At 45.6% G+C, this 15,882-nt stretch overlaps 1 protein-coding gene across 2 annotated transcripts in view; it reads left to right on the top strand.

The window, feature by feature from the left end:
* The window catches only part of LOC137534555 (oocyte zinc finger protein XlCOF7.1-like), a 69,982-nt gene extending 59,962 nt beyond the window's left edge, over positions 1-10,020 (top strand). For both annotated transcript variants that reach the window (XM_068256100.1, XM_068256101.1), the window contains exons 8-11: positions 1,518-1,572; positions 4,509-4,759; positions 6,014-6,116; positions 8,359-10,020. In XM_068256100.1, coding sequence (XP_068112201.1) covers positions 1,518-1,572; positions 4,509-4,759; positions 6,014-6,116; positions 8,359-9,155 — 1,206 coding nt within the window. In that variant the 3' untranslated portion in view covers positions 9,156-10,020. The remainder of the gene's footprint in view (positions 1-1,517; positions 1,573-4,508; positions 4,760-6,013; positions 6,117-8,358) is intronic.
* Positions 10,021-15,882: the final 5,862 nt, after the last annotated feature.

The raw sequence follows: 15,882 nt of genomic DNA, 5'->3' as shown, positions 1-15,882 counted from the left end.
CGCTCGCTTCGCTCGCTGGGCTGCGGGCTCGGTCCTCGCTTCGCTCGGACAACTTTTTATTCTAACTCTATGTCCACTTGGATAGTGGAGATTGCACATCAGCACACAGGCAGCTAACTGGGGTTGAAAAGGTTAATGCTGCTGATGGGTATTACGGGGTTAATGTATGCCCTGCATGACTTTGCACATGCTCAGTAGCATATGTATGCTATTCTGTCGGGTATGCAAAAATGTTGGAACACCGGCAGCGGGGAACGGATGATCGTAGGAGGAGGGCGCGGGGCATGACAGCTACAGGGGGCCAATAGAAGCCCCAGGTGTCAGTTTTTTTTTTTTTTTTTTTTTTAATCATTCTACAGAACCCCTTTAAGAAATATAGGAAATACATATATTTACATAGAAAGGAGGACAGAGTCCTGAAAGAGGGTCAAATGACAAGGGACAGTGGGACAGGGGCTCCCAAAGAGGGACTCTCCCTCCAAAAGAGGGACAGTTGGGAGCTATGATACTGTAGTACTAATAATACCGCAGCGCCAACGTGTCCACACTGCCCTCTGCTGGCCGCTTCCGCTGTTTCAGGCTCCTTCTTGGACTCTGAAATCATGGCCGACAAGCAGCTGTGCCGGGGACACGTGTGTGTCTCTAGGCGCGCCCTCTAGAATCTGCAAAATTGCAAAGAACTACATATCCCATGATTGCTGCTGAGAGGAGGATGTGAGCTCATGAGAGCAGAGTGAGTTTCCTTCCTCTGCAGACGCAGAGCTGACAGCTGAGGGTGAGAGGGGCAAAAGAGGGGGGATCACTGGAGGCAGATGGGACAGGATAGCAGGGACAGTGCTGGTAGTTTAGGCTGATTCCTATAGAAACTTTACAGCAAACCCACCTCCCCCCTTTCCCTGTGTCCTCCTTACTGCATCTCTTGTGTCTGTATCTTCTCACTTATATTCAGTCTCTTACCCATCAATCTGCCCTTTACTATATCCCATCCCTATGCCAGGGGTGCTCTGCTCACACCAGAGACCTCTATGTCCAGGAATGGCTGATTGTGCATAGTGCTGCTCATTGTAGCCTCAGGAGAGCAGCACTGCATGCAGGGAAGTTTTAGGTAAGTTCTGCCCATACAGTAGCTGCAAAATAATAAAGTCGTTAAAATAACGAAGACCTCTTGATAGATTAGATATAGTATTTATTCCTTATTTGTATGTATAGCATTGAGTCATTTTGCACAGCAGCGCATTAAACAAATCATGCCACTGACTTCTCTCACCGTGTCTCACACTGTGCTCATTGTATATATGTGTATTCCCTACCGCAGTCTAGGGCAATTTTATGGGGAGTCCGATTGACCAATCAATCATTTCTTTGGGAAGGATTAACTCCATGCGCAATTTATGTTGGTTGGGAATTAAATTTAGGACTGTAGCTCTTCAAGGAAGTGGCCTCTCTGCTATAAAATATATATATATAGTGAAGTTGTGCTTTTCATCATACAGTACTTCCTGTTATACCGCTTACAGGTGGCTGCTGAGGTGAGGGACACGGCAAGGATGGATGATCAGCAGCCATTTCTAGGTAAGGTGATCACTTGCTCATTGGAATAAAAGTTGTGATTGGTGGCTGGGGTTAGTGGGCGGGTTTTGCACTCAACAAGTGCAAGATCTTGTGTGGCATCTGTGGGTGCCATGTATATGAACAGGTACTCTTTCTTGGTAATAGCGGTGTGCCTATGCATAGCATCTACTATAAACCAACTTGGTAAGTTGAAAGAAGCAGAGGAATACAAAATTAAATAGACAAACAGCGGTTTCAGCTGGTAAAACTTCCTTTAGGGCTGGTTCGCACTACGAGCGCTTTTCTAAGCGGCAGTGATTTGAAAAGCGTTAGCAAATTCTATAATGCTTTATGCGATTTTTAAACAGTTATATCACTCAAGTGAGATTACACATAGCATTGCATTAGCAAGAACTTTTTATATCACAGGTGCTTAAAAAAATAGTGTAAACCAGCCCTTTGATCAGTTTTCAGTGAACATTATGTTTACTTTTTTACTTATGGCTGGTTTTCACAGTATAGAGCGCAACAGGGCGTCTTTAAAAGAAACCCAGAGTGAGAGACATATAGAGGCTGCCATATTTATCTCATTGTAAACAATACCAGTTGCCTGGCTTCCCTGCTCATCTTTCTGGTCCGTAGTGCCTGGATCACCCACCTGAAACAAGCATGCAGCTAATCTGGTCAGACTTCAATCACAGCACATGATCTGCATGCTTGTTCAGGGTCTATGGCTAAAAGTATTAGATGCAGAGGATAGCAGGGCTTCCAGGCAATGTGCATAAATAAGTCAGCCTCCATATGTCTTACGCCTTTGGTTCCCTCTATGCTCTGAGAATTCTGGAGGCACCTGAGCTCATGGCTGGCATGGTGGTCTTGCAATTGCTGTTAAGCCGCATCTACACGAGTAGATGCGGCCGCGATGCTCCTTATCAATCGAGCCGCTGATGCGGCTCGATTGATAAGATCCGACAGGACGGATCTCCGCACCGCCGATTCCCTGCTCGATCCCCGCGAGGGGACAATGTCAGGGAATCGTGCGGGAGATAAGCGGCGCCGGCGGGGACGAGCGGGGAATCGAATGCGGCGAGCGGGGCCGCGACGGGCACGCGCAAGAGGCCGCCGATCGCCACAACATCTCCCCGTGTAGACGGGGCTTTAGATGAGATTCTGCTATGACATAATGGGGTGTTTGGAGGGGATTATCCTTCTATCTTATATACTTTTCAGTGCTGATATGTTTCTTGAGCATTCTTTCACATCAGAGCTTGCGTTGGAGAACGCTCAAGCATACGTTTTGTTGTATGCGTTTTGATATGCGTTGCACTGCAGTGAGTGTGCGTTTTTAATCCGTTTTCAATGCGTTACAGCACATAGAAAAACGCAGGTAATTTTTTTTTTCTTTTAGTTTTCAACTTTCTACATTGTTCCTCTGTTGCATTCTGGGACTGATTGCCTGCGTTAACGGATTAAAAACGCGCATAGTGTGCGTTTTACATTGACATTGTAACGCATAAAGCTAGCGTCGGCCGAAAAACTGCGCCTAGGTGCAGTGTAACGCAACGCACAAAAAGGCTGCGTTATATGTGAAAGCTAAAATGAAAGTCTATGGACTTTCATTTCACCTTGGGTAACGCAAACTTTACCCTTTGCGTTGAAACGCAGAAAATCTGCCCTAATGTGAAAGAGCCCTTAGCAAGGGTGCAACCATCAATTAGTGCTAGTATGGTTGAGGTGACCCAGAGGCTCCTCCCATCATGGCACCCTTTCAGAGTAATCCCCTCCAGAACCTCCAGGCAGAGGAACACCACCTTCCCCCAGTCCTCCTACTGAACTCCATTCCCCACATACAGGTCAGCCTGACCGCCGCACTGTAGTCCCTTGGACAGCATTATTCCCGAGATGCCCACCACAAATTCCATTCACTCCTGTGCAGAACTGGCCCCACACCCCAGCTGTTTAGAGTTCTTGCTCTAAATTCATGCTTCTCATGCCTGTATTATTGTACATTTCCCATGTTTTTATTACTATGGGCTTGATTCACAAAGCGGTGCTAACCTACTTAGCACGTCTAAAGTCTTTAGACGCGCTAACCAGGGTGCTAAGTAGGTTAGCACCGGATTTCTCAATCAGATCGCAGGCTAACTTTGCGCGCGCAAAGTTTTACGCGCGCTAAGTCCCATAGGCTTTAATGGGCACTTCGCGCGGAGCGCCCTGTGCAGTACACGCGTAAAGTTTGGCGCGCGTAAAGTTTTATGCGCGAAAAGCTTGTTTAGACGTGCGTGCTAAGGGGGTTTTCACAGGCGTGCTAACAGTTAGCACCGCTTTGTGAATCAAGCGCTATGTGTGTCCTACGTACTCCTGCCATTGCCTTGTGTTCCACCAACAATTCTGGCTATGCCATTTGGCGAATAAAGGCAATTCTGAAAATTCCACTAACATGATTGGTTGCTTTTTCAACAGTTCGCCAATGACCGCACCCTCTACAACTTTAGGTTTGGAATAGGTAGTAAAAGTAACTTTGCCAACACTATTTGACCAATTATATTGCTCCAAATTCTAGAGGGTGCTGTGACTGGAGAACTGTTCCCTATGAGTTTTCCTGCCGGGTCAGCTCAACCATACTAGTGCCCAACCATATTCAGCATCACTTTTATGTATGTTATGAGGCAGGCCGCATTGTGCAGGCGTCAATGTTGATGTCTTCTGTTTGCTAAGAATTTGTAGGAAGAGGGTTATCCCCCTTAGCAAGGAAGGGTCCTCTTGCATATGTTTCTGCATAAGCCTCTCATGTTTTTGCTGTAGCTTTGGAGGGAGGGAGTTTGCTCTTCAGAACAAAGTTGTTGTTTAGACAGAGGGCATCCATATTATCCCAACTCTTTTCCTTGCAACACAGGCTCTGGGTTGGTTTCTATGAGCTGATCATAATACTGAACAGTGATGCTTTTCTCCTCCAGCAGGGAGACCGGAGATAAAAGTGGAGCGCAATCCCACCCCCATCTATCCTCTGCCTCGCTGCCATCCGCGAAGCTTTAAGCAGGAGACAGGTCTGCCCCCGCAGTCTGCAGTGCAGGACTATGAAAGTTACAGTAATTATAATGAATATTATAATACTGAAGAGCGGGACTTCAAGGAGGAGGAAGAGGAGGAGCCGGGGGAAGAAGATGATGAAATAATGGATGAGCATACAGCCCCAGAGGATGACCAGGTACCTGGGGAAGAGACAGGAATTTGTTATGGTTATTCCCTTATGGTTATATGTCTGCGATTGACTTACTAAAGAACTCTGTTTAAAGTGGACCTGAACTCTCTTGCACAGGACAAAAGGAAAGCCTAGAGAAATCCACCCTGTATGTATTCAGAGAGTTTAACCTCTAAGTCCCCCTCATCTGTGTCTAATCACATGTTGTAATTTGATCTCTTAGCTGTCAGCTCAGGAATATCTACAGTCCTCGGCCGAGCAGCTAATTTGTATAGACAGGTTGTTAACCCTATGGCTGCTTCCGTTAGAACAGGAAGTAGATAAACTGCAGATTTATTGCAGGATTTCTATCAGCTGGAACAAAGAGATGGGTTTCTTCCGAGAGCTCTTGATAGCCTAGTAAGGGTTCGTTTCCACCATGGAAGTGATGCGAATGAGGCTACCTTGTATCACTTCCGCATCTGTGGGCGGAATGTGTGCGTGGAAGCATTGGAAGCATGCTGCAGATTCTCCGCCTGCTCCGCACTCCTCCGCATAACCAGCACGCAATGGCAACTGTTCCATTGGCATGCATTGGCATCAGGACCGCATGTAATGGAAACGGGCCCTACAGTGGTGGACTTACCTACTGAAGTAGACTCAAAACAGTCCATTTTCAGCAGAAAAATCAATTTATTTATTCGTAACTCCAAAAGATTTTAAATATTTTACTCTGTTTCTGGTGCCTCTGGTCAAAAACTAATTACACAATTTTGGGTACTTACCTCATTAGAGGGAAGCATCTGAATCCTCCATAGGCTTCCCCTGACCCCCTCCACCTTGCCGTTTCAGTGCTGGGACCCCCCTCCTGAAGCTTGTTGACGGAGCATGGGCGTGCCAGTAGCACAAAGCCGAATGGGTTAGGCTTTTCCCGCTGAGCCCGAGCAGCGGCTACTGCACAGACGCGAACCGTCCTACACATACACAGCGCAACCATGCTCATTCTTGTATGGGAGAGCGGAGGGGGGGCGGGGTTTTCCAGCGCTGGAATGGCAAGGTGGAGAGGGACGGGGGAAGCCTCTGGACTATCTACCGAGGTAAGTATCTAAGTATCTACATTTTTGTCCAAAATTTCTCACAGGTTTGCTTTCAGGAAGTAATGTCACATGCAAGGGAAGAGACCCTTTAACAACAGATGTTTTCTTTTTGTAGTAGTAGTGTGAGTAGTTCATTATTCCTGTATTCCACATTGGAGGCTAATAAATGTTATCTGACCTCTAGCTGGAGCACCTGGCACATGGGATGGACGATGTCGCCACACAGACGGACCAATCTGACAACATGCAGATTAAAGAGGAGGAGGACCCTGTAGATATCAACGCCAGTAAGTATAGTCACACTCACCTATTTGGTGCTTCTAAGTGCAGCAGATCCTTGCGTTGTGGAGCTCTCGCTCGCAAATGTGCACCTCTCCTAACCAAGCCAGTATTCACATTCTTTCATAATTGTTTGGATTGCCTAAGCACATTATAGACTGAAAGTTGATTGAAGACCCCCTAAACAGTATGTTTTCTGAAAGCAGAGAGCCTTTAATATTTCATAGTTTGGTTGAAAAAAGACTTTAAAGTTCAACCAAAAAGTATGGTACAACTCTATCCTGCACCCTCTCATATTTCAGCGGATCCAGAGGAAAGTGAAAAACCCTTACAAGGCTTGGACCAATTCACCTTTAAGGCAGGTTTCACAGTGGGTCGTTAAAGTCCCACGTTACAGCAGCCACTAACGCAGCCTAACTCACAGCACTGTAAAATCAATGTGCTGTTCACAGTGCACACGTTGCGTAAGGGTAGAACGTTGCACATTAGAAGAAAGTGCAGCATGCCATACATAGAGCTGCGTTAGATTGTTTTCACATGCTCCGTGACTAGCCACATGGCTAAATAATATTCACTGCACTGTGGTGGGACTCGTAGTGTTGTCCGGATCATGATCCGGATCTTTTTTGTGAGTCGAATCATCCGGATCATCACAATTAAAGATTTGGTTCACAGTGGATGTCTGTCTGGAAGAAACAGGAACATACAGAATGTACAGTGCAGGGAAAGTCCTGTCCTGCTAGTCATTTCACCCCGAGTCTGCTTCCCTAGTAAAATGATTCAAATGATTTGGTTCAAAGATCTGGATCTTTTCAATGATCCGATTTGAATGATCCAAATCCTTAAAAAGATCCGAACTTCCCATCACTATCCTGGAGCTGCTGCTTTGAGAGCCGCATAACGCGGCTCAATTTGACGTCCAACTTCAACCCCACCACGCATTGCGTTAGGGGCACGTTATACGGCCTTAACGTCCCCTAAAACACAACGTCTTGGTGTGAAAGTAGCCTAAAGGTAAAAAAATTCTTCCCGACTCCAGAAGGCAGTCAGATAAAATCCCTGGAACAACACTGCTGGCACTTGTTTTGTTATTATATACTCAATGCAAAGAAAGCCACCTTTAAATTGCCATAACTACGTCCTGTAGTAAAATATTCCACATTTTAATCACTCTTACTGTAAGGAACCCTCATTCAAAAAATGTTTTCTTTCCTCTATACATAGATCACGTCCCCTTGTCCTTACTACATGCTTAGGGACAAAAAGTTAATCTGCCAAGCCTATGGTATTGTCATCTGTTTTTATGCATGTTTCAAGGACACCCCCGAACGAAAATCAACGAATGAAATAAAGGATTGTATCTATCTTTTGTCTCCTAAAAATGACTTTTTAAGATATTCCACAGTTTTATTTTATGTTTAAATCTACTCTTTAAGTTTTAACTGTTTTATTGTTTTTGCTCAATGACACATTTATTGAATTATGCCCGAGCTAAAAGTTATGAACTATTGACCATTTTTATCTCTTTCCTGCTCTCAGAAGCCATTTTCTGCTAGGAAAGTGTTTTATAGTTGGAATTTCATATCAGTGAGGGTCACAGGAGTCTGGACTGAGTCAGCCACTTATATACCTGATATTTAACGCTTTCAGACAGAGAAAGAAAAAAAGTAACACAGCATAGTTATTTGAGTGCTAGGCACTGTACATACCCATGTCTGTCTCATCATGTCGCACGTCACTTCGGGTATCCTTTGATTTTTGATAGGTGGGTTGTTGCTTCAAATTCAGACTACCACGATCTTGAAAAATGTGAACACAATTGCAAACACCATTTTTTTCTGCAATTGCTTTTGTGAGTTTGGGATCCTGTATAGTTGTCCCTGCATGCTTTAACAATCCTGCTGCATCTCTTGTCTCAACAGGATGTTAGGGGGGGGGGGGGGGGGAACTTCAGCTTGCAAGTAGTCATATGAATGTTCATAATTAATAAAAAAAACAAAAAAAAAAACATTCAGGATTCTAATTTTAAGAATTAATGTTATTGTGCAAAGCATGGTCAGATTCCCTTTTTATGCATCCCAGAATTTTATTTGCTTTGGCTGCAACTGCTTAGCATGGAGTTAGTTACCTTGTTGTCAACGAGTTCTCCTAAGTCCTTCAAGTTTGATGTCCCCATCTGTATCCAGTTTATTCCATATGGTGTATGTATTCTGTATAATGGAATCTAATACGCTGTCTTTCTACCTGCAGGTTATGATAGAGACAGCGATGATGCAAGCCCAGAACCTTCGGCTACCACGTCGCGAGAGTCCATGCTAGATGACGCCATTGACGAGTACGGCCAGTCGGCGAGCAAGCCCAAGCAATTCATCTGCTCTGAGTGTGGGAAGGGGTTCCACCTGTATTCTTACCTCACCAAGCACCAGCGCTGCCACTCGGACGAGAAGCCCTTCACCTGCCTGGAGTGTGGCAAGTGTTTCCGCTACAAGCCCAGTCTGGTTGCCCACCAGCGGGTTCACACCGGGGAAAAGCCCTTCTCCTGCATGGAGTGTGGCAAGCTGTTCGTCACAAAGTTCAACCTAAAGGCCCATGAGAAGGTCCACACCGGAGAGAAGCCAGTCGAGTGCCCGGCGTGCGGCCGCTGCTTTGCCAACAACCCGGCGCTGGTGAAGCACCTCCGCATCCACACGGGCGAGAAACCGTTCTCTTGCGCCGTCTGCTGCAAAGTCTTCGCCAGCCGCTCCTGCCTCACCGCCCACCAGGTCATCCACACGGGTGAACGGCCTTACATGTGCGCCGAGTGCGGCAAGGCCTTTGCCAACCAGTCCAACCTCATCTCCCACCGCATCATCCACACCGGCCAAAAGCCGTACACCTGTCCCGAGTGCGGGCGTGGCTTTGCCAACCAGTCCAACCTAGCCAAGCATAAACTTACCCACACAGACCACAAGCCCTTCGTCTGCATCGAATGCGGCAACCTATTCGCCAGGAAGGAGGGCCTGTCTAAACACTTCGAAAGAATCCACAAGAAAAAGTTAGAATTTTGAGGGGAAAAAGAAGTAAACCAAAAACTATTTTAGTGGTTAATCAAATGCTGGCTTATCATTTGCACAAATCGGTTGTCGTGTGGAGATGGAGATTGGTAGGTGAATGGGAACTTCTGTATGCAGCCATGAAAAGCAAATATAACTCCAGAACAGAAAAACAAAAAAATGTCATTCCGAAGCCTTTTTTATCTTCTCCTACTCGGTTTCATACCCTTTAAGTCGTTTATAATCCCCCAAACACATCACTCACTCTGCTTTGTTGTCACTCCTTTTACTGATGAAATCTCTTTCTGGTCCTTGGAAAAAATGATAAAGGGAAGGGTTAAATCTGGGTGATAATGTACTCATCTGACTACGACTAAAGCTCTAAGCGAGCGGGCTCAAAACCGCTACATGTTGCAATTGTAAAGATCAACACCGAATGGAATAACGAAAAAACGAGAGTGGTTTCTATCTTCTAGAAAGGACAGACTTTAAAAAAACAAAACAGTATTTTGGAAATCATGGTCTGTGTTGCTGCAGTTTTAATGCAACTGTCAAATAATGCATGCGGTTTACTTTCTTCCGGTTGTTTTTTTTTTTTTTTCTACGCGTTTTTGGAATGGACCAAAAACAAGTTCAAAACATGCTTTATTTTCAGTCTGTTTATTGTAGACTACGGCAGAAAAATACAGATCAGATCAAAACTGCCTCTTGGTGTACGTTTTAACCGAGGACACATAAGAAAAACAGGACAAGTAGGTTGAGAAGAAAAAAATTGCGTCGACATGCGTTGTCTTATGAAATGTAAGGATGTGAAAAGAACTGAAAGATATTTTAGCCTATTTATCAATTTTAATCTGTAAACCTTATTTTTGGAGTTGAATGAGTCTTTCTTATTGTATGTCCAATCCTTCTTTTTCTCATTTGTTTCACTACAAAGCAAGTATTTAAAATGCAGTCGGTATATTTAATTGGCTTATTTTACATCACAGTGTATAAAATGGACTTGAGTAGGAGCGAAACTGCTCTATGATGCAAATTTAAAGGGACCCTGAGCAGGACATAAAACGGGAAAATTAACTTACCTGTGGCTTCCTGCAGCCCATCGTAGTTTGTGAAGTCCCTTGGCATCCTCTGGGCTTCCTCCATCCTGTCCCCAGCAGCTCCATTAGAGCGGTGACTTTGGCTGAAGTCATGGGCCACTGCGCATGCGCGGCCCCTCCGTGCACCCATCTCGCTGGCGCGCCCGTTGCTCTGTGTTCTGCACATGCACAGTTCTTGAAATAATGAACTGCACGTGCACAGTACGTTAACAAGAGTGAGATGGGTGCGCAGAGGGCTGTGCTTGCGCAGTGGCCCATGACTTCATCGACCACGACGGGCTGGAAGCCTCAGGTAAATACATTTTTCCCCATTTTATGGTCCTGCTCAGGGTCCCTTTAAAGGCAAGGATCCCTCCGATCATATCAAACTAGAGCTTGTTGGGTTTGCACTTGTGGCTGTGTAAAAGCACGGCTGTGGTGTGCATGCACAGTATGGCCGATCATACACAGAGGACAGCGCGGCTGTGAACTGGAAAAGGGGCGCAGCCAGCAGCGGTGGGGTACATGGGAAGCCTCTGAACCTTCCAACGTAGCACTTTTTATCACTGATTTTTAAAAGGAGGGAGTCTTTACAAAAATGCATTTGTAATAAACTGCCTCTTCGAGATGAACTATAACCCAGGATTGAACTCCATCCCAATCCAGTAGCTGATTTTTTTTTTTTTTTTTTTTTTTTGTACCATGAGAAATCTTTATTTTTCTCTAACAGATCATCAGGAGGGTCTGTATGGCTGATATTGTGGTGCACCCCTCCCACAGCGTGATGTCATGACAGTTTCCGATCTGTCAGCCTTGTTGCATTGTGGGAAATAAGTTTCCAACTGCCAAGCAACCAGTATGTCCCTCTGTGCATATGTATAGCTATAACAAAAAAAAAAACCTTTTATCCTATCGCATTGTTAGGGGGTGTGGTTATAGATAATGGTAGTTGGTGCTGTCTAGCTTTTATTTGGGTTATGTGCAGGCTGATTGTGGATCAAACAATATGAACAAATGACATGGTGAATATCAATCATTTCTTGATCTCTTTATCACTATGAGCTGAATGATCTCTGTAGGTAGATTTTGACCCCCGCTAGGCATTCATGCAATAGCAGCAGATTAAGATACTCCTATGCTTTGTGTCATAAAATACTTGACTGCTGTCCGCAAGGTTGCTGATGGGAACTAACACCCCCCACACCCTTTTTCATTTGGTCTCTTCCACTTGACAAGACTCATAGCTGGTTCACAGACAGAGCTCGATTTGTACTCTTTACTGCCCAAGGCCATTGTCACTGGTCACCTCCCTTCAGTATAGGTAGCGAGATGACTCCCTCCCTTTTCCCTCCAGTATAGGTAGCCTGATGACCCCCCTCCAGTATAGGTAGCCCGATGACCCCTCCCCTCTTTCCCTCCAGTATAGGTAGCCTGATGACACCTTCCCCTCCTCCTCCAGTATAGGTAGCCAGATGACTCCCTTAATCCCTCCCTTTCTCACTCCCCCACTTTCAGTACAGCTTGCCTCCACACCGCAGCAGCCATCAGTGTCACTCACTTCTCTGCTTGTCTCCAGTGCAGAAGCTTCCTCTTCCCCTGTCTCCAATGCTGCCCAAGGCCGTAGTCACACGTCAAAACACGAACATGCTCAGAGAGCAAGTTGGCCACTGCACAGGTGACTGGCAGCAGGGAGATTAGGCACTCACCTGATCACCCTGCATTGCAGCATTTGCAAGCTTGCAAATGCTGCACCAGTTTAGTATGCTGCTTTGGTGCCCCTGCTCCTGTGGTGCCCTAGGCCATGGCCTACACCTAAATCCGGCCCTGTTCACAGATATGTGTTACAGTGACGTATGCATTCAATACAACAGATAAAAGTGTCCGCTTTCGGGTCTGGAACTGAGGTGTGCCATTTATTTAAAGGAATGGTAATATTTTCTATGGTCTAGTAAAATGTGTACGGCAGAATTACCGTGTAGATCACAGCACCACAGTGCACTTGTGTGAAAGGGCCCATGTGCTGCAAATGCCAATCTGTGTACTCTATGGTAAGAGAAACACAACATGCACTGTGAGAGGGCTCTAGCAAACTAGATCATTAAAAACGTTTCAGATGGAAAAGAAAGAGTGACGAGGGGGAGAGCTACCCTGCCTACACAAGTGAGGTTTTGTCACATACTGAAAAGTATATTCCAAGTACGGTTGATACAGAGCTCATCACCACCCCTTCTATAGAGTTAACCAGTATGCAGCTAACTGCCAAAGAGCAGGACCAGTCAGTTCTCCTCACAGCAAGTAGAAAATCACAGCAGCTCGTCTGGTGTTGCTTTAATTGTGGCCACCTGTTCGCAGACCGAGATCAGAGAGATAGACATATAGCGTGTAATCCTCGAGCACTGGTACACCCTGTGTTAACAACACACACTGTGCAAAGGGGAAACTAACACCACATGCAGGATGGGGGGGGGTTACCCCCCCCTCCCCCCCACAGTTCCCTGCACACCAAAAGTCTGCTTGATTTCAGGCACATCAATATATTACAGCGCCGTGGCTATAAGAAAGCATAAAAACATCTGCCTTTCATGGCATAAAATCTTCTTTTAATATGGCAAAAACCCCATAAAATTAATTGTGTACCAGATAAGAAATAATCATAGGCATATCTCACATGTCCGCATAACGCCTTCCAGGCTTCCCCACTGGTAGCTTCCGTCCGGTATGATGTCTGCAAAGTGTGCGTGTCCAAAGGCTCTGCCCAACGCGTTTCGTCACTCAAGGGGCATGACTCATCAGGGGCTATGGACACGCCCGCACGCTAAGGACTTAAATGTGCAAGTGCCCGCCCATGCCGCCACCCACTGCACTGTAAACCCCGACTAGGGTGCACGTCATTGGTCTAACCAGCGGTGGGGGCGGAAACCTGGCTGGTCACAAAAACAGATTCATAGACTAACATACAGTAGCTATCAGTATATTAAAATTATCTGTAACAGATGACTCTCCCCCCCCCCCCCCCTTCCTTTTCATTACATTAGCAACTGCATCATCCTCCCCAGGTCCACAACAGACTAATAAATAATATACAATAAAATTCCCCAGCAAATTCTAGGTCTGCGAACAGGTGGCCACAATTAAAGAAACAGCAGACGCGCTGCTGTGATTTTCAACATACTGAAAAGTGCCATTGTGGTTTCTTACACAAAATGCATTTATTACAGAGGGGTGCTGCTTGGCCTAGATGAGCCAAGTGGCCGCTTAAGGCCTCACCCACAGCAGGGCCTCTCTTTCTGTAGCTTGTTGGCCACCGCTGCCTCCCTGTCACACACAGACCTCAGATCAGCAGCAATATGAACAGAGGGGATGAGCGGTGCAGTGACTATTGTAGCTGCGGAAGTGAGGTCATTGCTCATTTCCTGCATTTGAAGTATGCAGCATGGTTACTGCGCACTGCTCTCCTTACTTCTGGTTGCCACTGATCTGTTGGTCTGTAAGTGTTGGGGATGCTGTAGGAAATACATATCCCGTATACTGGGGGCAACATATACTGGGATGGCACCTTGGCAACCTATCCTGGGGGTGGCAACTTGATTCCATATACTGGGGTTGGCAATATATATACTGATTACCTATTATTATGGAAGAAGGGACCTCTGATTGGGAGGAGGGCACAAATTATGTGTTGCTTGCAGTCACAAAAACCTTAGCAGCACCCCTGGTATTATATTTACATTAATGACTATAGGGATATTAGAATGCCTACATTTTCACCTTTGGAAGGGAGGCTACATTTTTTTTGTGCTAATGTAACAGCCTCAGGCACGTTGCACATGGAGCATACAAGAGGTAAGAACATGTAAATAAGGCAACAGCTGTGCTGCAATGATAAAACATCACTTTGATTGTAGTTTAAGAGTGTGGATTCAGATTGTTAGAAATGCTAGGCAGAGTCCCTGTACAAAGGAATTGCCTACTGAGGATGGGAAGTGCTGAAACAGGTTGTTATTATTTATTTGACTAAGGTCAAGATATTCAGAGCACTGTATATATTTTTGTATAAGCCTAATTTTTCAGCAAAAAAATGTGCAGAAAAGGTACCCCCCTCGGCTTATATGCAAGTTAGTTGAGCAGAACGGATGGTTGAGTGTAAAGATCATGCACTAGTAATCCTGCTCTTGCCTGCTGCCTCCCTGCTGTGTCCGTGGCCCATCCGTGGTCCGTGGCCCATCCGTGGCCCATCCTCTGCAACATGGTGTGCAGAGTGCGCTGCTCAAGACTACCTGTGTTCCCTGGCTTGGGGAGCAGAGCGTGTTGATTGAAAGTACGTAACATAAAATTCATCTCTTAACTGCCAACGCTTAGGAATTTTAAAAGACAACTGAAGTGAGAAGGATATGGAGACTACTATATTTATTTCCTTTAGTCATAGACTAAAACTAGTCCTTGGTAAGAGTATTTGTAAAAGGTACAGACCGGAACAAAGAACATCTATCAGGCCCTAGGCAATGTGACTGTGGGTACATGTAAGAATGATGTGCAGGTACTCTGCAGGGGAATAAGGAGATTCTTCCTCTATTACACATTCTTCATGTACAATCTGAACCAGGTTTATGGGTGATAGACAACACCTCTGTGTTCAATGTGCACAACATTCTCAGTGGATTCTCTGCAGCTCTATGGGAAGTCCATATGTAGAGTATAGTACTACTGTGTAACAATGTAAACCTGAGACAGATGAAATTAAAGTTTTATACATACCTGTGGCTTCCTCCAGCCCTTTTCAGGCTAATCAGTCCCTCGCTGTCCTCCGCCACCTGGATCTTCTGCTATGAGTCCAGGTACTTGAGCCAGTCTGGCGTAGTGCGCATGCACACACTCCGCCGCCGGGAGCGTACTACACCTGCGCAGCACTATTGCGCAGGTGCAGAATGCTCCTGGCTGTAGGAGTGGCACGTGGCCGGACTGCGCTGACTGGCTGAATTACCGGGACTCGTAGCAGAAGATCCAGGTGGTGGAGGAGGACAGCAAGGGACTGATTAGCCTGAAGGGGGCTGGAGGAAGCCCCAGGTATGTATAACACTTTTCTTTTCATCCGTCTCAGGTACCCTTTAATTCATAGTCACCAAACCAAAGTTTAACAACATATCACATTATTTGATTTCATGAGCAAAGAGAGTTCATACATTTTCATAAACCAGCATCAGGGCTGGTGTACACAGAGTGGGCTTTTTGGCGTTTTTGCAGCCGCTTGGTCAGTGTATCTCAATGGGGTGGTTCAGACCAGAGCGGGAGGCGTTTTGCTGAAACGCATACTCCCGGGGTGAGGCATTTTTTGGATTGCGGAGGCGTTTCTGCCTCCAATGTAAAGTATAGGAAAACCGCAAACCGCTCTGAAAAACGGCAGTTCAGAGCGGTTTTGCAGGCGTTTTTGTTACAGAAGCTGTTCAGTAGCAGTTTTTCTGTAACAATATCTGAAATCTACTGCACCAAAAATGTTTCACAAAACTGCAAAATGCTAGGTGAAACGCTACAGAACAATGACAAAAAGTGTTTCAAAATCTGCTAGCATTTTGCGGATCTGCTAGCGGGTTTTGGTATGCACCGGGCGATGGTGCAGAATTATTTCCATCTCATTGACCATCTCTGTTAGAGACACAGCTACACAT

This window comes from Hyperolius riggenbachi, chromosome 10 (genome assembly GCF_040937935.1).
Source record: "Hyperolius riggenbachi isolate aHypRig1 chromosome 10, aHypRig1.pri, whole genome shotgun sequence".
Lineage (NCBI taxonomy): Eukaryota > Metazoa > Chordata > Amphibia > Anura > Hyperoliidae > Hyperolius > Hyperolius riggenbachi.
This window is presented reverse-complemented; position numbering and strand designations above follow the sequence as displayed.